Source organism: Nerophis lumbriciformis, linkage group LG24, assembly GCF_033978685.3.
Source record: "Nerophis lumbriciformis linkage group LG24, RoL_Nlum_v2.1, whole genome shotgun sequence".
In the NCBI taxonomy this organism is placed as follows: domain Eukaryota; kingdom Metazoa; phylum Chordata; class Actinopteri; order Syngnathiformes; family Syngnathidae; genus Nerophis; species Nerophis lumbriciformis.
This window is the reverse complement of record NC_084571.2, coordinates 29,923,192-29,946,725: the sequence shown is the minus strand read 5'-3', so window position 1 is coordinate 29,946,725 and position 23,534 is coordinate 29,923,192. Positions and strand designations below refer to the sequence as shown.

At 42.1% G+C, this 23,534-nt stretch overlaps 1 protein-coding gene across 3 annotated transcripts in view; it reads left to right on the top strand.

Moving 5' to 3' along the window:
* Positions 1 to 15,164, top strand: part of ezh1 (enhancer of zeste 1 polycomb repressive complex 2 subunit) — a 77,868-nt gene extending 62,704 nt beyond the window's left edge. For all 3 annotated transcript variants that reach the window (XM_061981961.2, XM_061981959.2, XM_061981960.2), the window contains exons 15-20: positions 65 to 243; positions 1,889 to 1,984; positions 5,025 to 5,106; positions 5,187 to 5,267; positions 5,342 to 5,426; positions 13,285 to 15,164. In XM_061981961.2, coding sequence (XP_061837945.2) covers positions 65 to 243; positions 1,889 to 1,984; positions 5,025 to 5,106; positions 5,187 to 5,267; positions 5,342 to 5,426; positions 13,285 to 13,345 — 584 coding nt within the window. In that variant the 3' untranslated portion in view covers positions 13,346 to 15,164. The remainder of the gene's footprint in view (positions 1 to 64; positions 244 to 1,888; positions 1,985 to 5,024; positions 5,107 to 5,186; positions 5,268 to 5,341; positions 5,427 to 13,284) is intronic.
* The last annotated feature ends 8,370 nt before the right edge of the window (positions 15,165 to 23,534 follow it).

Genomic DNA, 23,534 nt, shown 5'->3' with positions numbered 1-23,534 from the left:
AGTGGCTTTTGCTCAAAAGAGATTTGCCCTAATGTCCAAATGTGTTTATTTTATTATTTTCCAGGTCAGAACCGCTTCCCGGGCTGCAGGTGTAAGACACAGTGTAACACCAAGCAGTGTCCTTGCTACTTGGCTGTCAGGGAGTGCGACCCGGATCTGTGCATGACCTGCGGCGCGGCGGACCACTGGGATAGCAAAGGGGTCTCGTGCAAGAATTGCAGCATCCAAAGGGGTCTCAAAAAGGTACTAAAAAATCCCACAACCTGGACACAGCAGGGCTTTGTGGTTCCTTCTGAATTAGGGATGTGGTCGAGCGTTAAAACTGAAGTAGTTTTGTCGGGTAATCTTTAGCTATTAAACACAAAAGACACTAAACCCAAGTCAAACTTTGGGGGGGGGAAAGAACACCATTGGATATTTAGTTGCTTAGGTTGGCTCTAGTAAATGTACAAACAATTAGTAGTCTCTTAAAGGGGAACATTATCACAATTTCAGAAGGGTTAAAACCATTAAAAATCAGTTCCCAGTGGCTTATTTTATTTTTCGAAGTTTTTTTCAAAATTTTACCCATCACGCAATATCCCTAAAAAAAGCTTCAAAGTGCCTGATTTTAACCATCGTTATATACACCCGTCCATTTTCCTGTGACGTCACATAGTGATGCCAACACAAACAAACATGGCGCATAGAACAGCAAGCTATAGCGACATTAGCTCGGATTCAGACTCGGATTTCAGCGGCTTAAGCGATTCAACAGATTACGCATGTATTGAAACGGATGGTTGTAGTGTGGAGGCAGGTAGCGAAAACGAAATTGAAGAAGAAACTGAAGCTATTGAGCCATATCGGTTTGAACCGTATGCAAGCAAAACCGAAGAAAATGACACGACAGCCAGCTACACGGGAGAAAGCGAGGACGAATTCGGCGATCGCCTTCTAACCAACGATTGGTATGTGTTTGTTTGGCATTAAAGGAAACTAACAACTATGAACTAGGTTTACAGCATATGAAATACATTTGGCAACAACATGCACTTTGAGAGTGCAGACAGCCCAATTTTCATCAATAAATATATTCTGTAGACATACCCTCATCCGCTATCTTTTCCTGAAAGCTGATCTGTCCCGTTTTGGAGTTGATGTCAGCAGGCCAGGGAAGCTAGTGTCGATATTCTTCTCTTGATCATCTTCGGTGGCATAAGGGACGGTGTGAGCCAAGACATCCAGGGGGTTTAGCTCGCTCGTCTGCGGGAACAAACTGCCGCCATTTCTTGCCGTGCTACCGAGGCCCTTTGTCCCTGAATTGCTCACACACTCCGGCAGATTCAATGGGGGTCTGGCTGCAGATTTCTTTGACTTTATCGTTTGAAATGCATCTGCTTTGAGTGTCGCAGGATATCCACACATTCTTGCCATCTCTGTCGTAGCATAGCTTTCGTCGGTAAAGTGTGCGGAACAAACGTCCAATTTCTTGCCACTTTCGCATCTTTGGGCCACTGGTGCAACTTGAATCCGTCCCTGTTCGTGTTGTTACACCCTCCGACAACACACCGACGAGGCATGATGTCTCCAAGGTACGGAAAACAGTCGAAAAAACGGAAAATAACAGAGCTGATTTGACTCGGTGTTGGAGAAAATGGCGGATTGCTTCCCGATGTGACGTCACAACGTGACGTCATCGCTCCAAGAGCGAATAATAGAAAGGCGTTTAATTCGCCAAAATTCACCCATTTAGAGTTCGGAAATCGGTTAAAGAAATATATGGTCTTTTTTCTGCAACATCAAGGTATATATTGACGCTTACATAGGTCTGGTGATAATGTTCCCCTTTAACTAGACATTGAATTAGTTTAAATTCACTTTTTCATTTACATTTGATATCCCTCAGCACCTTCTGCTGGCGCCGTCGGATATCGCTGGATGGGGCACCTTCATCAAACAGCCCGTGCAGAAGAATGAGTTCATCTCCGAGTATTGCGGTGAGGTAAGGCTTAGTATCACACTTTTTTTTCTTTTTTTTTAGCGCTGCGTTCCGGAGAGAGAGAAACTAGAAAGTCAGAAACGTCAGATTTAGAAAAACTGCAGCGTAACGCCTCTCAGGGAAGAGTTTAGACTTAGACTTAGACAAACTTTAATGATCCACAAGGGAAATTGTTCCACACAGTAGCTCAGTTACAATGATGCAAAGTGTAAGGATGGAAAGGACAATGCAGGTATAAATAGACTAAATATAGCGATATAAAACATAACATATATACCTAATATTTACATAATATATGTACAGTATATTATATATACTGATATATTATGTCTATATCATATATACAATATATAACAATTACCATGTACAATATTACCGTATGTGTGACAGCTGCAGCATAAAATATAGAGTAAATCCAGCAGAAAATAGACTTTAAAAACAAAGAGAAGTAGCTAACATAGAAGGTGTCAGGTAATAGATAGATATCATCTATTGCTGTATGGCGAGTGATTATACAGCTGGATGGAGTGCGGAATGAAGGAGTTCTTGAATCGAACACTGTGGGAACGAAGCTGAAGGAGCCTATTGGAGTATGAACTCCGCTGTCCCTCAATCGTCTGGTGGAGTGGGTGGGCAGGATTGTCCATGATGGCCAGCAGTTTGTCCAGTGTCCTCCTATCCCTCACTGACACAAACGCCTCCAACTGCGTGCCAATAATTTGGCCGGCTTTCCGAATCATTTTGTCAATCCGGTTTGAGTCCCTTTTGCTGGTGCTGCTCCCCCAAATAAACCACTGCAAAGTACAGGGCACTGGCCACAACAGACTGATAACAGATCTCCAACAGCTTGCTGAACACATTAAAGGACCTAAGCTTCCTCAAGAAAAAGATTCTGCTCATGCCCTTCTTGTAAACAGCTTTGCAGTTGTCCTTCCAGTCCATTCTGCTGTTCAAGGAGACTCCCAGGTACTTCTACTGCCACCTACCGGCCCTGGATCTTGATGGGCTCCACCGGGGTCATTCTCTTCCTTAATCGATGACCAGCTCCTTGGTCTTGTCCACACTAAGGACCAGATGGTTCAATGCATGAATCAATTTATTCAGACTTTTGGAGCCACAGAAAATACGGGTGTAAAACAAACAAAAAAAGATTTCCGTATTAATCGCGATTCTTATTCGTAACAATTCTTACTCAATTAAAAACAAATTTTCATCGATTTTTAAAAACATATTTATATAAATATATTAACTTTTTTTTTTTGTCTGTCCTGTCCAGCCACTCAGGCAAATCATATTGTTGAAGTACATGCCCACATCTGCTGTACAGATTTACTTTAGAAAAGTGAAGTGTTGGATACCGTATTTTTCGGACCATAGGGCGCACCGGATTAAAAGGCGCACTGCCAATGAGCGGGTCTAGTTAGGTCTATTTTCATACAAAAGGCGCACCGGGTTATAAGGCGCATTAAAGGGGTCATATTATGATTTTTCTTTCTAAATTTAAAACACTATCTTCAGGATTCAGGATGCTTTATTATTGTCCATTCTTTAACATGTACAAGACACATAAGAACTGAAATTACATTTTCGGCACAGTCCCACTAAGAGCAGACATACGTTACAGGGAGACAAGACGGGACCGCCAACGGATCAGCCACTTACGGCGCTCCTTAAAAAAGGTGGGAAAAAGGTGATATTGGGAAAGGGGGAAGAGTAAAAAATATCCTCAAGGGTTACACCAGCAGTGGTTTATGGTATCAGCTTAGCACAGTACCTAGCAGTGTTGGGTTAGTTACTGTAAACCAGTAACTAGTTACAGTTACTAGTTACTTTATTACAAAAGTAACTCAGTTACTTACACCAAAAAGTAATGCATTACTGTGAAAAGTAACTAGTTACCGGTACTTATTTTTTTCTTTTTCTTTTTTTTAAGGCTGCCATTAATGCCCTTTTAGCCTTCATTTCAGTACTGTTGTTGCACTGGAGAATAATACAATCTGTTGATCAACATGACATGCATTTGCATCACTGAACTCTGCTAAGCAATGTGGTCTATATACAACACACAAAGACAAAGATATGTTTCAAAGGGCCAATTTATTTCAGTGTACCTCCAGTGCTGAATGATGAGCAGAGGCAGAGTTTGGAGTGTTTTCTTTAGCTCGCTTTCCATGTTTATGTACTCACAGTCCACTGTGTCCAGCTGCCTGAAATCGGGGGACTCCACTGTAGAAATAGCCTGCATGTCTTCTAGCACATACGCTGCAATGGCTCTATCAATGTCATCCTGGCTAGCAGTGCCTCCGTTAAAATCCAGCCGCTGTTGGAGGTGGAGGTGAAGTGTGTCTCTCTTTAGTAGCTTCGTCGAAGCCTGTTGCTTTTGTAGCTGTTTCAGCAGATTCGAATTGCTGTTTTGGGCAGTAGATGGGATCTTTGATCCAAGACACAACTTACATTTAACTAAAATGTTCTTTTCTTTGTGCTCGACAAAAGAAAAGTAGTGAGAATATCTCCATGTTAAGAAACTCGACTTCGCCATAATGTAAACACAGAAAACGCCACCGCCCCGCCCCCTCCCACACAAAGTGAGCCTTTTCTTTTCCATGTGACACAGAAGGACGACACCGCAGCGCTCCAATAAAACACACTCAGATCGTCTGTTTCTATCCGATACTACATAAAAAATAACGCAGTAACGCATCATGTATTAACGGTAACTGAGTTACTTAATATAAAAAAATAACGCGTTAGACTACTAGTTACCGCCGAAAATAACGGCGTTACAAAGTAATGCGTTAGTCAACACTGGTACCTAATAGTGCCAGCTTTGGATAGTTGAAACGCATCAATAGCTAATATTTTTCAAAATGTATTGGTTGCCTAGTTACAGTATCACTATGCAAACAAGATACTAGCAGATCAAAGTTGCTAGCCATGTTTTTTGTTTGTGTTCAACTGACTCCTTAGATTTCCCAGAAACCTTGAATGCAGCGTAACATTAGCGTATGACTGGTTAAAATGTTTGTTGAAAATATTATTTCAGCTCATCTCCCAGGACGAGGCGGACCGGCGAGGCAGAATTTACGACAAGTACATGTCCAGCTTCCTGTTCAACCTGAACAATGGCAAGTAGTCTTTGCGCTTCCGCCTTTAGAGTTGCCGTAAAGTCGCCATGTTAAGACACTTACCGACTTCCTCTATGCAGACTTTGTGGTGGACGCCACGAGGAAGGGCAACAAAATCCGCTTCGCCAATCACTCGGTCAATCCCAACTGCTACGCCAAAGGTACGTTTTTCGGCATTGAGGCCAGTGGAGGTTTTAGAGTGGAATTTTAAGGTGGACTTTTGCATACTCTGCAGTGGTGATGGTAAACGGAGACCACCGCATCGGAATTTTTGCCAAGCGGGCTATCATGCAGGGGGAGGAGCTCTTCTTTGACTACAGGTGAGGCATCAGGTTGAGAAGTGCTTTTAGGAAATGCAGGGCCAGTCATTAAAAGGCATCTGGTGTGAGTCCACTGACCAGCAGGGGGAGTAAAAGAGCAGCGAAATGTCAATGCAGTTTAAAATTAGTTTTATAGGACAGGTTTTTTCCAAGCAACATGTACATTCAAGTGCGATACAACAAGGAATGGGTATCAAATTTTGTACTTTTATAGGCCAGGTGCCGATTCACGGAAAATCGAACGGTGCCATATTTTGATACCTTGTTGCACGATGGCGCTCTAAAATACAGTAAGGCTCACCTTTCAAAATGTGCTTGATGCTCAATGCCAATTGACATTGGATTTTCTATAGACATGCAATTTTACGTGGCAATTTCAACACCTGCAAATTTGGTATTTAAAACTACAGCTAAGATGCACGTTACACTCTTTGATTGATTGAAACTTTTATTTATTGGCAGACCGGGGTAGGGATGTCCCGATCCAGGTTTTTGCACTTCCGATCCGATACCGATATTGTTTTTGCATTTCCGATCCCGATACTGGCCTATCCGAGCATGTATTAAAGTTTAAAGTTATTTAGCCTACTTAGTTGTCAGAATCATGTTGAAAAGGGTTTTAGTACTCTTGATAACAACTAGCCAGCTGAATTAGGGGAGTTTGAATAATACACAATGGTTGGTAACAAGAAACTGACCTGTTTATTCAAGGATAAACACAAAATAGACAAAATTATACATGACAAACAGAAATGGCATCATTGAACTAGGGCTGGGCGATATGGCCTTTTTTTAATATTGCGATATTTTAAGGCCATATTGCGATACACGATATACAGTATATCATATTTTGCCTTAGCCTTGAATGAACACTTGATGCATATAATCACAGCAGTATGGTGATTCTATGTGTTTTCATTGATTGATTGAGACTTTTATTAGTAGGTTGCACAGTGAAGTACATATTCCGTACAATTGACCACTAAATGGAAACACCCGAAGAAGTTTTTCAACTTGTTTAAGACGGGGTCCACTTAAATTGATTCATGATACAGATATATACTATCAGATATATACTATCATCATAATACAGTCATCACACAAGATAATCACATTGAATTATTTACATTATTTATAATCCAGGGTGTGGAGGGGGGCGCCGGATGTAAGTGTCAAAAAGACAGCCAAAAGAGTTTGATATGAGAATAAATCTAAAGTTAAAATATAGGGTAGAAATGCACCCATTTGCAGGAAATGTAGTCTTGATTTTCAAAATGTTCTTTCAAGGCTTGCATGTCTACATTAAAACATTCTTCTTCATACTGCATTAATATATGCTACTTTTAAACTTTCATGCAGAGAAGGAAATCACAACTAAAAAAATCACTAATTTTTTCATACAGTGTTGATGTGGAAATTTTTGCCATTTTGATGGTGTGGAGTCTGGACGTGTGGCACCGAATGGAGATAAGCATCTCGACAGACGTCACAATATTTGAACAATGATGACGAAAACTGTTGTCTCTGTCGTGTCCGTGTGTCGAAAATTGTTATGCGCTTATTTTTTTATTAGATTTTGTGCGTGGCATAGATTTGCCGTGCGCAGAGGACGCTTGAGCAGGTGCGTACATTAGCGGCTGCGCTAGCATCACAGCTAACGTTAGCCATGCCGCTACCCCGCTACCTCGCTCTCTGCTGGGAGAGGACGTATACGTATGTGACGTATGACGTGACAGTATGTGACGTGTGTAAGAAGGTGCGCTCGCTGTCTGTGAGAGGGAGACACAGGAAAGAGTGAGAAGAGCCTGTCGTGTAATGCCAGCAGCTAAAAGCAACTGCGTGAGAATTGTGGATGTGTTGAAGGTGTGCTGGAAAATGCGGAACGGAAATTACGGAGCAGCAGAAAAGTGGAATGTATTATTTAAATAGGTGCGTTGGAAAACACGGACCGGAGTTTTTTTTTAAACTGGATCTGGATCGGCATTTTCCCATGCCTTGCCGATACGCAATTTTTGGCAAATATCGGCAGCCGATCCGATCCAAATATCGGATCGGGACATCCCTAGACCGGGGTGGTGGTTCCTCTCTTTAAGAAGGGGAACCGGAGGGTGTGTTCTAACTATCGTGGGATCACACTCCTCAGCCTTCCCGGTAAGGTCTATTCAGGTGTACTGGAGAGGAGGCTACGCCGGATAGTCGAACCTCGGATTCAGGAGGAACAGTGTGGTTTTCGTCCTGGTCGTGGAACTGTGGACCAGCTCTATACTCTCGGCAGGGTCCTTGAGGGTGCATGGGAGTTTGCCCAACCAGTCTACATGTGCTTTATGGACTTGAAGAAGGCATTCGACCGTGTCCCTCGGGAAGTCCTGTGGGGAGTGCTCAGAGAGTATGGGATATCGGACTGTCTGATTGTGACGGTACGCTCCCTGTATGATCAGTGTCAGATCTTGGTCCGCATTGCCGGCAGTAAGTCGGACACGTTTCCAGTAAGGGTTGGACTCCGCCAAGGCTGCCCTTTGTCACCGATTCTGTTCATAACTTTTATGGACAGAATTTCTAGGCGCAGTCAAGGCGTTGAGGGGATCCGGTTTGGTGGCTGCAGGATTAGGTCTCTGCTTTTTGCAGATGATGTGGTCCTGATGGCCTCATCTGGCCAGGATCTTCAGCTCTCACTGGATCGGTTCGCAGCTGAGTGTGAAGCGACTGGGATGAGAATCAGCACCTCCAAGTCCGAGTCCATGGTTCTCGCCCGGAAAAGGGTGGAGTGCCATCTCCGGGTTGCGGAGGAGATCTTGCCCCAGGTTACTCTCGGGGTCTACTAGCCGCTCAGGCAAATCTTATTGTCTAAAAATGCATTTTTCCATCGGTAACATGACATCATCGCGCCAAGTGCGTGCTCTCTCAGTCAATTAGTGCGCATATATACAGCCCGGCCCCCGGCCAAAAATTGTTTTAATTGTAATTTTGAAGATTTTATCAGAATGTGCATGAACTATTTCTATTCAAAATTGCTTGACATGTTTAAATATTAACCTTATTAACTAGTTTACTGTACTGTGCCAACTGTACTACTATATGAGTACGTATTTTCTATCGTTTCATTGAAAATAAAACAGCAAAGTCCATTTGGCTGTCATCTGTTTTAATTATGACACACAAATGTGTCAGTCATGTTTTTTTTTTTTCATGCTTGAAATAAGAAGTGATTACTTTAAAAAAAAGTAGTTTTATATATACTGTGAGTGTTGATGACACAGCTTTGCAACAGTTGATATTCTAGTTTCAAGCATGTTTTACTCAATATAGGTCATAAAATCTCAGCAACAAGCTGTAATACCTTACTGAGATAATTTAGGACCAAAACATTTAAAACAAGTAAAACACTCTAACATAAAATCTGCTTAGTGAGAAGAATGATCTTATCAGACAGAAAATAAGCAAATATCACCCTTATTTGAGATATTTAATCTTACTTAGATTTCAGTTTTTGCAGTGCTGTCTCTTTTATGGCTCTAATAGTACCTCCTAAGTTCCATCCATTCATCCATTTTCTACCACTTGTCCCTTGTCGCGGGGGGAGCTGGAGCCTATAAGTTGCTCTAGAAAATGTCTCTTAGTGTCTTTCATATGGAACCGCAACACAGAAAAATAAAAAAACACTCTGTAATGGCTAAGTGCCATGAGAAACCTTTAAATATACTGACTAAACCAGGGGTCGGCAACCCGCGGCTCTAGAGCCGCATGCGGCTCTTTAGCGCCGCCCTAGTGGCTCTCTGGAGCTTTTTCAGAAATGTATGAAAAATGGAAAAAGATGAGGGGGAAACAATCTATTTTTTGTTTTAATATGGTTTCTGTAGGAGGACAAACATGACATAAACCTCCCTAATTGTTATAAAGCACACTGTTTATAATATACATGCTTCACTGATTCGAGTATTTGGCGAGCGCCGTTTTGTCCTACTAATTTTGGCGGTCCTTGAACTCACCGTAATTTGTTTACATGTATAACTTTCTAGGACATGTTTTATGCCACTTCTTTTTCTGTCCATTTTGTCCACCAAACTTTTAAGGTTGTGCATGAAAGGTGAGTTTTGTTGATGTTATTGACTTGTTGGAGTGCTAATCAGACATATTTGGTCACTGCATGACTGCAAGCTAATCGATGCTAACATGCTATTTAGGCTAGCTATATGTACATATTGCATCATAATGCCTCATTTGTAGCTATATTTGAGGTCATATTAGTTTCCTTTAAGTCCTCTTAATTCAATTTATATCTCATGACACACTATCTGTATGTAATATGGCTTTTAATTTTTTGCGGCTCCAGACAGATTTTTTTTTTTTGTATTTTTGGTCCAATATGGCTCTTTCAACATTTTGGGTTGCCGACCCCTGGACTAAACCAGTATTAAAAAGTATACTTTGGCTAACAGTTGAAGGGACACTGCCCTCTAGTGGTCTGGCAAGTACAGTCATTTGAAAGAAATGAGGACTCTCATATGGTTGATCTATTATACTCCTGAACCGCTTCATACAAAAGGGTATCAATCTGTCAAGACATGCACACCCTACTATCACTTTTCTGACAAATACACCACATGGTGGAGCTGTTAAAGCACAAACTGTGTCTCTGTATTAAGTAGGATTGACTTGAAATTGCTGATAAAGCTCAATGCGCTCCGTGAAACATCCACTGTAACTCTACCCAAGTTACCACGAAATTTATACACAACGTTAGGGGACTGACTAGCATGTGTGTAATATTAATAATTTGGGCCAAATTGGTTGAAAAACATCAAGCAAAATATGGCAGCTAATTGTCCATAATTGCCCAGCTCAGTGGCCTTGTGGTTAGAGTGTCTGCCCTGGGACTGGAAGGTTGTGAGTTCCAGGGCAGTTTAAACAGTCATACCAAAGACTGTTTAAAAAAATGTGACCCATTACCTCCCTGCTTGGCACTCTGCATCAAGGATTGTAATTGGGTTTTAAATCACCAAATGATTCCCGAGCGTGGCATACGCTACTGCTCACTGCTCCCCTCACCTCCTAGGGGGTGAACATGGGGATGGGTCATATGCAGAGGACACATTTCACAACACCTGACAATCATTGGTACTTTAACTTTGACTTTAAGTCAATGAGTATTTTCCTAATGCAGGGACATTTCACTAAATTGTCCCGATTCCAGAAAGTTTAGGACCTCCCTTTTTTATCAATTCAATTTCCTAAATTGCGTAGAACCAGCATCCTCTACAGTAGACATTTAATTTTGGTCTATTTATTCTGTCAGAGTTACAAGAGCGCTCTGCTGTTTTTAAGGACCTTTTGCAAAAAAAAGCTAGTCAAAGATCATCTCTATGACAGCACTTTCTTAAAAATCACCATCTAAAATGTGAGTCTCTCAGAAGTTTTTTTAACTGAACTCAGGGGCCACCAGTGCTAAACCAAATGATGAAAAAGAGAGGACCTAAAGTGGAACTTCGAGGAACACCACTAGTATAACTAACCTACTACTGACTGCATCTGAAGTAAACTAGCCACAGCATTATCTTAGTTACATAAATAACATTATGAAAAAAACGTATTACTATCAAAAAGGAGAGGACTTGTAGGGGAACCTTGAGGAACGCCTTAGTTATGTAAATCACAAGGTTGGACCTGTGTGTTGTATGTTATTAGCAAGGTTAAAATGTCAACGCAAGGATCTGTCAATGTGTTTACAGTGGTCCAAGTTCCTCTTTACAAAAGGAGCACTCTAGGGGTTTTAGGAATTTGCTGGAAAAATGTTCATCTCCCAAGTTTTGAACTGAACCTGCGGACCAGTATGGTGTCAATCCCGGGCCAGATTTGGCCCCCGGCGGTCAGTTGAATAGCCTTAGTCCAATGATTATAAAATTGTTTATTACATACACACATATACAGTATATTAGGGTTGTACGGTATACCGGTACTAGTATAGTACCGCGATACTAATGAATCATATTTGGTACTATAACGCTTCTAAAAATCCTCGCCTCCATGGCGACAAATAAAGTAAGTTTCTTACAAGTATCATCCCTGCAGGACGAGGAATAGCTAAACATGTTTCGGCATCACAATGTAAACAAACGCCATGAGTGGATCTACATCTAGTCGATACTACTATGATTACGTCTATGTTTTTTAGCATCACAAAATCTTTTTTTTTTTTTTTTTTAAATGAATATTATGTTTTTAAACTCAGGAAATACATCCTTGGACACTTGAGGACCTAAATTATGACCATTGTATGATCCTATAACTACTTGGTATCGGATCGATACCCAAATTTGTGGTATCATCCAAAACTAATGTAAAGAATCAAAACAAGAGAAGATTAAATGATTATTACATTTTAACAGAAGTGTAGATAGAACATGTTAAAAGAGAAAGTAAGCAGATATTAACAGTAAATGAACAAGTAGATTTATAATTCATTTTCTACCACTTGTCCTTAATAATGTTGACAAATTAATAGAATAATAAATGACACAATATGTTACTGCATATGTCAGCAGACTAAATTAGGAGCCTTTGTTTGTTTACTTACTACTAAAAGACAAGGTGTGTAGTATGTTCACTATTTTATTTAAGGACAAACTTGCAATAAGAAACATATGTTTAATGTACCCTAAGAGTTTTTGTTAACATGAAGCCAGTAATGCCATTTTTTGTGGTCTCTTTTATTTAGAAAAGTATCAAAGTATTGAAATTAGAGATGTCCGATAATATCTGGCTGCCGATATTATCGGCCGATAAATGCTTTAAAATGTAATATCGGAAATTATCGGTATCGGTTTCAAAAAGTAAAATGTATGACTTTTTAAAACGCCGCTGTGTACACGGACGTAGGGAGAAGTCAATAAACCTTAAAGGCACTGCCTTTGCGTGCCGGCCCAGTCACATAATAGCTACGGCTTTTCACACACACAAGTGAATGCAAGGCATGCTTGGTCAACAGCCATACAGGTCACACTGAGGGTGGCCGTATAAACAACTTTAACACTGTTACAAATATGCGGCACACTGTGAACCCACACCAAACAAGAATGACAAACACATTTCGGGAGAACATCCACACCGTAACACAACATAAACACAACAGAACAAATACCCAGAATCCTTTGCAGCACTAACTCTTCCGGGACGCTACAATATACACCCCCCGCTACCCCCTAACAAGCAACCCCGCCCACCTCAACCTCCTCATGCTCTCTCAGGGAGAGCATGTCCCAAATTCCAAGCTGCTGTTTTGAGGCATGTTAAAAAAAAATAATGCACTTTGTGACTTCAATAATAAATATGGCAGTGCCATGTTGGCATTTTTTCCCCATAACTTGAGTTGATTTATTTTGGAAAACCTTGTTACATTGTTTAATGCATCCAGCGGGGCATCACAACAAAATTAGGCATAATAATGTGTTAATTCCACGACTGTATATATCGGTATCGGTTGATTTTGAAATCGGTAATTAAGAGTTGGACAATATCGGAATATCGGATATCGGCAAAAAAGCCATTATCGGACATCTCTAATTGAAATACATTTTGGTACTGGTACCAAAATATTGCTATCGTGACAACCCTACAGTATATATAGTATTATATGTGTGCAAGCATGTCTTCGAAAGCATTTTGAACACAACCCAAAGGGGGCGCTTGTCATTTGCAGACGGTCCTCATTTTTCACTGAGAGTTTGGTTTGTTGCCTTTTTAATACCAGAAAGAAAAATATCTAGAAATAGTTTGGAGTATGTATTTTTTTTTATTTATTTTTTTTGGAGGTATTCCTCGGAAATCCTGCAAACTAACTGCGATTCTTGGCTTCCTCCCGCAGATACAGCCAAGCCGACGCCCTCAAATATGTGGGCATCGAGAGAGAAGTGGACATGTCTTAGCCCTGCCCACAACGTCCCGCCCTCCCATCCACGAAACGCCTCCGTCCCTCTCTGCAGCATTGCACGTCATCTCTGTCCTCGCTGCTGCACTTCCAAAAATAGACAGCCCCCCCGCCCCCTCCGTCCCTGCTTGTTTGCAGGTGCATTTCCCCCCCGCAGGCAAAGCTCCGCCTCCAGCAGTATGTATACGCAACGCTTCTCAATATACGATTAGTCCGTGTTGCTAAGGGTTCTCCTTTCAGTTCATTTAAGCAAAGTTGCTGCAGCGTACAGTGTGTAGTTTTGTTACAGCGCTCTTAGACTTTAAGGCTCACGTTCTATTCCTCCAGCTCCAGCTTCTACTAGCAGGCATGCACGCGTCGTCTTTCAAGATGAATAAACTCGTTTAGTTCACAGCAGGTCAAGTTACACCTCTATGGTAAAGCGTTGTACATTTGCTTTGTTGTCCTGCAGCAAATATGTAATAGGCAAGAAACCGACTGACTGAATGTAACCTGTAGACTGCGACGACAAAGAGATATCTCCTTATTGTACTTTTTTTTTTTTTAATTAATTAAAACATTTACCCGTCGATTTGGTACATGTTTAGTTGACATGCAAATTAACAAAGCTAATGTCTTCCTTTAGAAAATTATATAAGGTGCCAAAATGGTCCCATGCTAATTAAAAGGGGTATTAGGGCCACGGTGAAAAGAATAAAAAATTCTTAATATTTAGGGAATAAAGCTGTATTTCTACGAGAAAATTCAGAATTTTACTCCAACTAAATTTGCAATTTTGGAGGAATAAAGTTGTCATTCTAGAAGAATAAAAACTGTAATACTAGTAGAATAAAGGGAAATTTTAAGTCAAAATTTTACAAGAAAATTCATAATTTCACTACATAAAAGACCACATTTTAATGAAAAAAAGAAGCTATTCTGTCTTTATTTTACATAATATTTTTTGGGTTTTTTTTTAAGTATTTTTGTCAGTTTTCTTAATACAAACATGTACACATATAATAAAATAAATGAATAAATAAATAAAATATGAAAATAAAAATAATGAATAAAGAAGTTTTTTTACACAGATTATCAATACAATCCAATCCAATCCACTTTATTCATATAACACATTTAAACAACAAAAATGTTTCCAAAGTGCTGCACAACAATATTAAAAACAATATTCAAATATTATCCTTAGCTCCACCAATGACTGAATAAAAACAAAAAATAACTAAATATAAAACCAAAAAAAAAAAAAAAAAGATTAAAAACAATTTTAAAGGGTAAAACCAATTAAAACAGTAAATACAAATCAAAATTATAACATGTAAAAACAAAATACATACAAAGAGGCTTAACATATTGGTTGAATGTCCACTATCATCAAATAATATTGTTTTGGTTTTTTTTTGTTTTAAAGTATTTTTATTGTCAGTTTTCGTAATACAAACATGTACGCACATAATCAAATAAATGAATGAATGAATAAATAAAATATGAAAATAAAAATTATGAATAAAGAAGTTTTTTTACAAAAATTATAACGTGTAAAAACAAAATACATATAAAGAGGCTTACCATATTAGTTGAATGTCCACTTTCATCAATCACATCAATAATGCCAAGACAGATACTTCCATAAAATTTTACCTAAATTGTACGGATAAAATCATAATTGTATGTAAACAATTAAGGTGTGATTTTACTAACCAAAAAAAGGCCTAATATAACAAAGGGAAAGTCACTTTATCTTTATTTTGCATTACTAAAGTGGTCATTTTCTGAAAGCAAACAAAAAAAAAATTATAAAAAGTTGTAATTTTACTTTTTTTTTAAAAAGGTAGTTTTTTTGGAGACCAAAAAAGTTCTAATACAACAAATATAGAGTCATAATTTTACAAACCAAAAGTTGTAAATCTATGAGAAAAAAAGTTGTACTTTTACATGAATAAAGCACCTTTTTTTTTTTTACCAAAGTAAAACATGTAATTAAAGCAAGAATAAGACACACTTACATTTGAGTAAAAAAGTCATAATATTACTGGTATGAAACCAAAATGCTTAAAATATATATATATATTTATTAGTCCATATTGGGCATGAATGCATTTTATGAAAGTGAAGTCATACTTTTGCTGGAAAAACGTAATTATTTTGACCAAATGTTGATGAGGACAAAAGTTGTAGACTTGCAAGTAAAAAAGGATACCTGTCATTAACTAATAAAGTCGTTAGTTTCCTAATTTTGATGATAAAACCTTTGATTTCTTAGATTAGTTACTTAATTTTACACAAGTAAAATCACAACTTTATTTAAATATTTGGCATTCACTCGCAAAAAAATTCAGCTTTATTCTTGGAAAATAAAAACTTGATTCTAATTACATTGCAAGTTGTTTTTTTTTACGTCCATCCATCCATCCATTTTCTACCGCTTTGCAAATTATTCCATCACGGTGTGGTCCTAATGCGCCTTCTAACAAAGGACAAAAACAGACATGCCACAACACGAACAAGCAGAATTGTGTTCAACCAAATATACAAAACCCCAAATTAGTGAAGTTGGCACATTGTGTAAATGGTAAATAAAAACAGAATACAATGATTTGCAAATCCTTTTCAACTTATATTCAATTGAATAGACTGCAAAGACAAAATATTTAATGTTCCAACTGAGAAACTACATTTTTTATGGCAAGTAATCATTAACTTAGAATTTTATGGCAGCCAAAAGTTGTCACAGGGGCATTTTTACCACTGTGTTACATGGCCTTTTCTTTTAACAACATTCAGTAAATGTTTGGGAACTGAGGAGACCAATTTTTGAAGCTTTTCAGCTGGAATTATTTCCCATTCTTGCTTGATGTACAGCTTAAGTTGTTCAACAGTCTGTTGTGGTATTTTAGGCTTCATAATGCGCCACACATTTTCAATGGGAGACAGGTCTGGACTACAGGCGGGCCAGTCTAGTACCCGCACTCTTTTACTATGAAGCCACTCTGTTGTAACACGTGGCTTGGCATTGTCTTGCTGAAATAAGCAGGGGCGTCCATGATAACGTTGACATATGTTGCTCCAAAACCTGGATGTACCTTTCAGCATTAATGGTGCCTTCACAGATGTGTAAGTTACCCATGCCTTGGGCACTAATACACCCCCATACCATCACAGATGCTGGCTTCTGAACTTCGCGCCTATAACTGTCCGGATGGTTCCTTTCCTCTTTGGTCCGGAGTACACAACATCCACAGTTTCCCAAAACAATTTGAAATGTGGACTCATCAGACCTAAGAACATTTTTACACTTTGCATCAATCCATTTTAGATGAGCTCAGTCCCAGCAAAGCCGGCGGCGTTTCTGGGTGTTGTTGATTAATGGCTTTGGCTTTGCATAATAGAGTTTCAACTTGCACTTACAGATGTAGCGACAAACTGTAGTTACTGACAGTGGTTTTCTGAAGTGTTCTTGAGCCCATGTGGTGATATCCTTTACACACTGATGTCGCTTTTTGATGCGGTACCGCCTGAGGGTTCGAAGGTCGGTAATATCATTGCTTACGTGCAGTGATTCCTCCAGATTCTCTGAACTTTCTGATGATATTACGGACCGTAGATGGTGAAATCCCTAAATTCCTTGCAATAGCTCGTTGTGAAATGTTGTTCATAAACTGTTACGACAATTTGGTCATGCATTTGTTCACAAACTGGTGACCCTCGCCCCATCCTTGTTTGTGAATGACTGAGCATTTCATGGAAGCTGCTTGTATACCCAATCATGGCACCCACCTGTTCCCAATTAGCCTGTTCACCCGTTTGATGTTCCAAATAAGTGTTTGATGAGCATTCCTCAACTTTCTCAGTCTTTTTTGCCACTTGTGCCAGCTTTTTTGAAACACGTCGCAGGCATCAATTTCCAAATGAGCTAATATTTGCAAAAGAAATAACAACGTTTTCCAGTTTGAACGTTAAGTGTCTTGTCTTTGCAGTCTATTCAATTAAATATAAGTTTAAAAGGATTTGCAAATCATTGTATTCTGTTTTTATTTACCATTTACTCAACGTGCCAACTTCACTGGTTTGGGGGTTCGTAATAAAGGCCCCTTTTAATGTGAATGTAAAATCTATCATTCAATTTTGTAATAACGACTTTGTGTTTTTCTGCATTCTTATCCATGACGAGATCTCTGTCAATACAATATAAAAGAGTTCACAGCTATGTACAGCGAATGCCTATAATAATACAAAAAAAAATAAAGGTTTAACTTTATACATTAAAAGCGTTTTCCTGGTGGTGCTTGTGTGCCCCTTCTATTAAAAAAAAAAAACATCCACTTCCTCTTTTCAGGCTTTTTTAATTTTTTTATTGAGGTGAATTTGGTTTATACACAATAGTAATAATGGACATTTACAGTGAAATACAGTGGAATGGAGCACTTTACCTGTGGACGCTTTATTAGGTACACCTGCACAATGTTTAATGAGTTGGATCCATGGCAAGAGTTGAGATTGACACTGTTTGCATTGTATTATATTGGATGGCATTCCATCCATCCATCCGTTTTCTTGTCCCGTATGGGGGTCGCAGAGGGGTGCTGGAGCCTATCCCAGTGGCATTCGGTGGTACCTAATTAAGTGACCCGAAACGTGGGGAACTTATCACTCGCTAAACAACATCTTGCCCCCTCTGGTGGGCGTTTAAGGCTCTCGCCACCCTCAATGCGACCAAGGGTTAGGGTTAGGGTTAGGGTACCCTAACCCTAACCCTAACTATCACTCGCTAAACAATATCTTGCCCCCTCTGGTGGGCGTTTAAGGCTCACGCCACCCTCAATGCGACCAAGGGTTAGGGTTAGGGTTAGGGTTGGGGTTAGGGTTAGGGTTAGGCATAAAGAAAAATTGTTGGTTAGGTTTAGGGTACCCTAGCACATCTTGGGGTTCGCAGGGGGGGTGCTGGAGCCTATCCCTGTGGCATTCGGTGGTACCTAATTAAGTGACCCGAAACGTGGGGAACTTATCACTCGCTATACAACATCTTGCCCCCTCTGGTGGGCGTTTAAGGCTCACACCACCCTCAATGCGACCAAGGGTTAGGGTTAGGGTTAGGGGACCCTAACCCTAACTATCACTCGCTAAACAAGATCTTGCCCCCTCTGGTGGGCGTTTAAGGCTCTCGCCACCCTCAATGCGACCAAGGGTTACATAAAGAAAAATAATTGGTTAGGGTTAGGGTACCCTAGCCCTAACCCTAACTATTACTTGCTAAACAACATCTTGGGGTTCGCAGGGGGGGTGCTGGAGCCTATCCCAGTGGCATTCGGTGGTACCTAATTAAGTGGCCCGAAACGTGGGGAACTTATCACTCGCTAAACAACATCTTGCCCCCTCTGGTGGGCGTTTAAGGCTCTTGCCACCCTCAATGCGACCAAGGGTTAGGGTTAGGCATAAAGAAAAATAATTGGTTAGGGTACTCTAACTCTAACCCTAACTATCACTTGCTAAACAACATCTTGGGGTTCGCAGGGGTGGGGGGGTGCTGGAGCCTATCCCAGTGGCATTCGGTGGTACCTAATTAAGTGGCCCGAAACGTGGGGAACTTATCACTCGCTAAACAACATCTTGCCCCCTCTGGTGGGCGTTTAAGGCTCTCGCCACCCTCAATGCGACCAAGGGTTAGGGTTAGGGTTGGGCTTGGGGCTAGGGTTAGGCATAAAGAAAAAGAGTTGGTTAGGGTTAGGGTACTCTAACCCTAACCCTAACTAAACAACATCTTGGGATTCGCAGGGGGGGTGCTGGAGCCTATCCCAGTGGCATTCGGTGGTACCTAATTAAGTGGCCCGAAACGTGGGGGGAACTTATCACTCGCTAAACAACATCTTGCCCCCTCTGGTGGGCGTTAAGGCTCTTGCCACCCTCAATGCGACCAAGGGTTGGGGTTAGGGTTAGGAATAAAGAAAAAGAGTTGGTTAGGGTACCCTAACCCTAACTATAACTTGCTAAACAACATCTTGGGGTTCGCAGGGGGGGTGCTGGAGCCTATCCCAGTGGCATTCGGTGGTACCTAATTAAGTGGCCCGAAACATGGGGGGAACTTATCACTCGCTAAACAACATCTTGCCCCCTCTGGTGGGTGTTAAAGGCTCTCGTCACCCTCAATGCGACCAAGGGTTGGGGTTGGGGTTGGGGTTAGGGTTAGGCATAAAGAAAAATAGTTGGTTAAGGTTAGGGTACCCTAACCCTAACCCTAACTATCACTTGCTAAACAACATCTTGGGGCTCGCAGGGGGGGTGCTGGAGCCTATCCCAGTGGCATTCGGTGGTACCTAATTAGGTGGCCCGAAACGTGGGGAACTTATCACTCGCTAAACAACATCTTGCCCCCTCTGGTGGGCGTTTAAGGCTCTTGCCACCCTCAATGCGACCAAGGGTTAGGGTTGGGGTTAGGGTTAGGCATAAAGAAAAATAATTGGTTAGGGTACTCTAACCCTAACCCTAACTATCACTTGCTAAACAACATCTTGGGGTTCGCAGGGGGGGTGCTGGAGCCTATCCCAGTGGCATTCGGTGGTACCTAATTAAGTGGCCCGAAACGTGGGGAACTTATCACTCGCTAAACAACATCTTGCCCCCTCTGGTGGGCGTTTAAGGCTCTCGCCACCCTCAATGCGACCTAGGGTTAGGGTTAGGCATAAAGAAAAAGAGTTGGTTAGGGTTAGGGTTGGGGTTAGGGTAAGGGTTAGGATTAGGCATAAAGAAAAAGAGTTGGTTAGGGTTAGGCTACCCTAACCCTAACCCTAACCCTAACTATCACTTGCTAAACAACATCTTGGGGTTCGCAGGGGGGTGCTGGAGCCTATCCCAGTGGCATTCGGTGGTACCTAATTAAGTGGCCCGAAACGTGGGGAACTTATCACTCGCTAAACAACATCTTGCCCCCTCTGGTGGGCGTTTAAGGCTCTCGCCACCCTCAATGCGACCAAGGGTTAGGGTTAGGGTTAGGCATAAAGAAAAAGAGTTGGTTAGGGTTAGGGTACTCTAACCCTAACCCTAACCAAACAACATCTTGGGGTTCGCAGGGGGGGTGCTGGAGCCTATCCCAGTGGCATTCGGTGGTACCTAATTAAGTGGCCCGAAACGTGGGGGGAACTTATCACTCGCTAAACAACATCTTGCCCTCTCTGGTGGGCGTTAAGGCTCTTGTCACCCTCAATACGACCAAGGGTTGGGGTTAGGGTAAGGGTTAGGATTAGGCATAAAGAAAAAGAGTTGGTTAGGGTTAGGGTACCCTAACCCTAACTATCACTTGCTAAACAACATCTTGGGGTTCGCAGGGGGGTGCTGGAGCCTATCCCAGTGGCATTCGGTGGTACCTAATTAAGTGGCCCGAAACGTGGGGAACTTATCACTCGCTAAACAACATCTTGCCCCCTCTGGTGGCCGTTTAAGGCTCTCGCCACCCTCAATGCGACCAAGGGTTAGGGTTAGGGTATCCTAACCCTAACTATCACTCGCTAAACAACATCTTTCCCCTCTGGTGGGCGTTTAAGGCTCTCACCAACCTCAATGCGACCAAGGGTTAGGGTTGGGGTTAGGGTTAGGCATAAAGAAAAATAGTTGGTTAGGGTTAGGGTGCCCTAACCCTAAACAACATCTTGGGGTTCGCAGGGGGGTGCTGGAGCCTATCCCAGTGGCATTCGGTGGTACCTAATTAAGTGGCCCGAAACGTGGGGAGCTTATCACTCGCTAAACAATCTTGCCCCCTCTGGTGGGCGTTTAAGGCTCTTGCCACCCTCAATGCGACCAAGGGTTAGGGTTGGGGTTAGGGTTAGGCATAAAGAAAAAGAGTTGGTTAGGGTTAGGGAACCCAAACCCTAACTATCACTTGCTAAACAACATCTTGGGGTTCGCAGGGGGGGTGCTGGAGCCTATCCCCGTGGCATTCGGTGGTACCTAATTAGGTGGCCCGAAACGTGGGGAACTTATCACTCGCTAAACAACATCTTGCCCCCTCTGGTGGGCGTTTAAGGCTCTTGCCACCCTCAATGCGACCTAGGGTTAGGGTTGGGGTTGGGGTTAGGGTTAGGCATAAAGAAAAATAATTGGTTAGGGTACTCTAACCCTAACCCTCTAAACAACATCTTGGGGTTCGCAGGGGGGGTGCTGGAGCCTATCCCAGTGGCATTCGGTGGTACCTAATTAAGTGGCCCGAAACGTGGGGAACTTATCACTCGCTAAACAACATCTTGCCCCCTCTGGTGGGCGTTTAAGGCTCTTGCCACCCTCAATGCGACCAAGGGTTAGGGTTAGGCATAAAGAAAAATAATTGGTTAGGGTACTCTAACTCTAACCCTAACTATCACTTGCTAAACAACATCTTGGGGTTCGCAGGGGTGGGGGGATGCTGGAGCCTATCCCAGTGGCATTCGGTGGTACCTAATTAAGTGGCCCGAAACGTGGGGAACTTATCACTCGCTAAACAACATCTTGCCCCCTCTGGTGGGCGTTTAAGGCTCTCGCCACCCTCAATGCGACCAAGGGTTAGGGTTAGGGTTAGGCATAAAGAAAAAGAGTTGGTTAGGGTTAGGGTACTCTAACCCTAACCCTAACCAAACAACATCTTGGGGTTCGCAGGGGGGGTGCTGGAGCCTATCCCAGTGGCATTCGGTGGTACCTAATTAAGTGGCCCGAAACGTGGGGGGAACTTATCACTCGCTAAACAACATCTTGCCCTCTCTGGTGGGCGTTAAGGCTCTTGTCACCCTCAATACGACCAAGGGTTGGGGTTAGGGTAAGGGTTAGGATTAGGCATAAAGAAAAAGAGTTGGTTAGGGTTAGGGTACCCTAACCCTAACTATCACTTGCTAAACAACATCTTGGGGTTCGCAGGGGGGTGCTGGAGCCTATCCCAGTGGCATTCGGTGGTACCTAATTAAGTGGCCCGAAACGTGGGGAACTTATCACTCGCTAAACAACATCTTGCCCCCTCTGGTGGCCGTTTAAGGCTCTCGCCACCCTCAATGCGACCAAGGGTTAGGGTTAGGGTATCCTAACCCTAACTATCACTCGCTAAACAACATCTTTCCCCTCTGGTGGGCGTTTAAGGCTCTCACCAACCTCAATGCGACCAAGGGTTAGGGTTGGGGTTAGGGTTAGGCATAAAGAAAAATAGTTGGTTAGGGTTAGGGTGCCCTAACCCTAAACAACATCTTGGGGTTCGCAGGGGGGTGCTGGAGCCTATCCCAGTGGCATTCGGTGGTACCTAATTAAGTGGCCCGAAACGTGGGGAGCTTATCACTCGCTAAACAATCTTGCCCCCTCTGGTGGGCGTTTAAGGCTCTTGCCACCCTCAATGCGACCAAGGGTTAGGGTTGGGGTTAGGGTTAGGCATAAAGAAAAAGAGTTGGTTAGGGTTAGGGAACCCTAACCCTAACTATCACTTGCTAAACAACATCTTGGGGTTCGCAGGGGGGGTGCTGGAGCCTATCCCCGTGGCATTCGGTGGTACCTAATTAGGTGGCCCGAAACGTGGGGAACTTATCACTCGCTAAACAACATCTTGCCCCCTCTGGTGGGCGTTTAAGGCTCTTGCCACCCTCAATGCGACCTAGGGTTAGGGTTGGGGTTGGGGTTAGGGTTAGGCATAAAGAAAAATAATTGGTTAGGGTACTCTAACCCTAACCCTCTAAACAACATCTTGGGGTTCGCAGGGGGGGTGCTGGAGCCTATCCCAGTGGCATTCGGTGGTACCTAATTAAGTGGCCCGAAACGTGGGGAACTTATCACTCGCTAAACAACATCTTGCCCCCTCTGGTGGGCGTTTAAGGCTCTCGCCACCCTCAATGCGACCAAGGGTTAGGGTTAGGCATAAAGAAAAAGAGTTGGTTAGGGTTAGGGTACTCTAACCCTAACCCTAACTAAACAACATCTTGGGGTTCGCAGGGGGGGTGCTGGAGCCTTTCCCAGTGGCATTCGGTGGTACCTAATTAAGTGGCCCGAAACGTGGGGGGAACTTTTCACTCGCTAAACAACATCTTGCCCCCTCTGGTGGGCGTTAAGGCTCTTGCCACCCTCAATACGACCAAGGGTTAGGGTTAGGGTTGGGGTTAGGGTTAGGATTAGGCATAAAGAAAAAGAGTTGGTTAGGGTTAGGCTACCCTAACCCTAACCCTAACTATCACTTGCTAAACAACATCTTGGGGTTC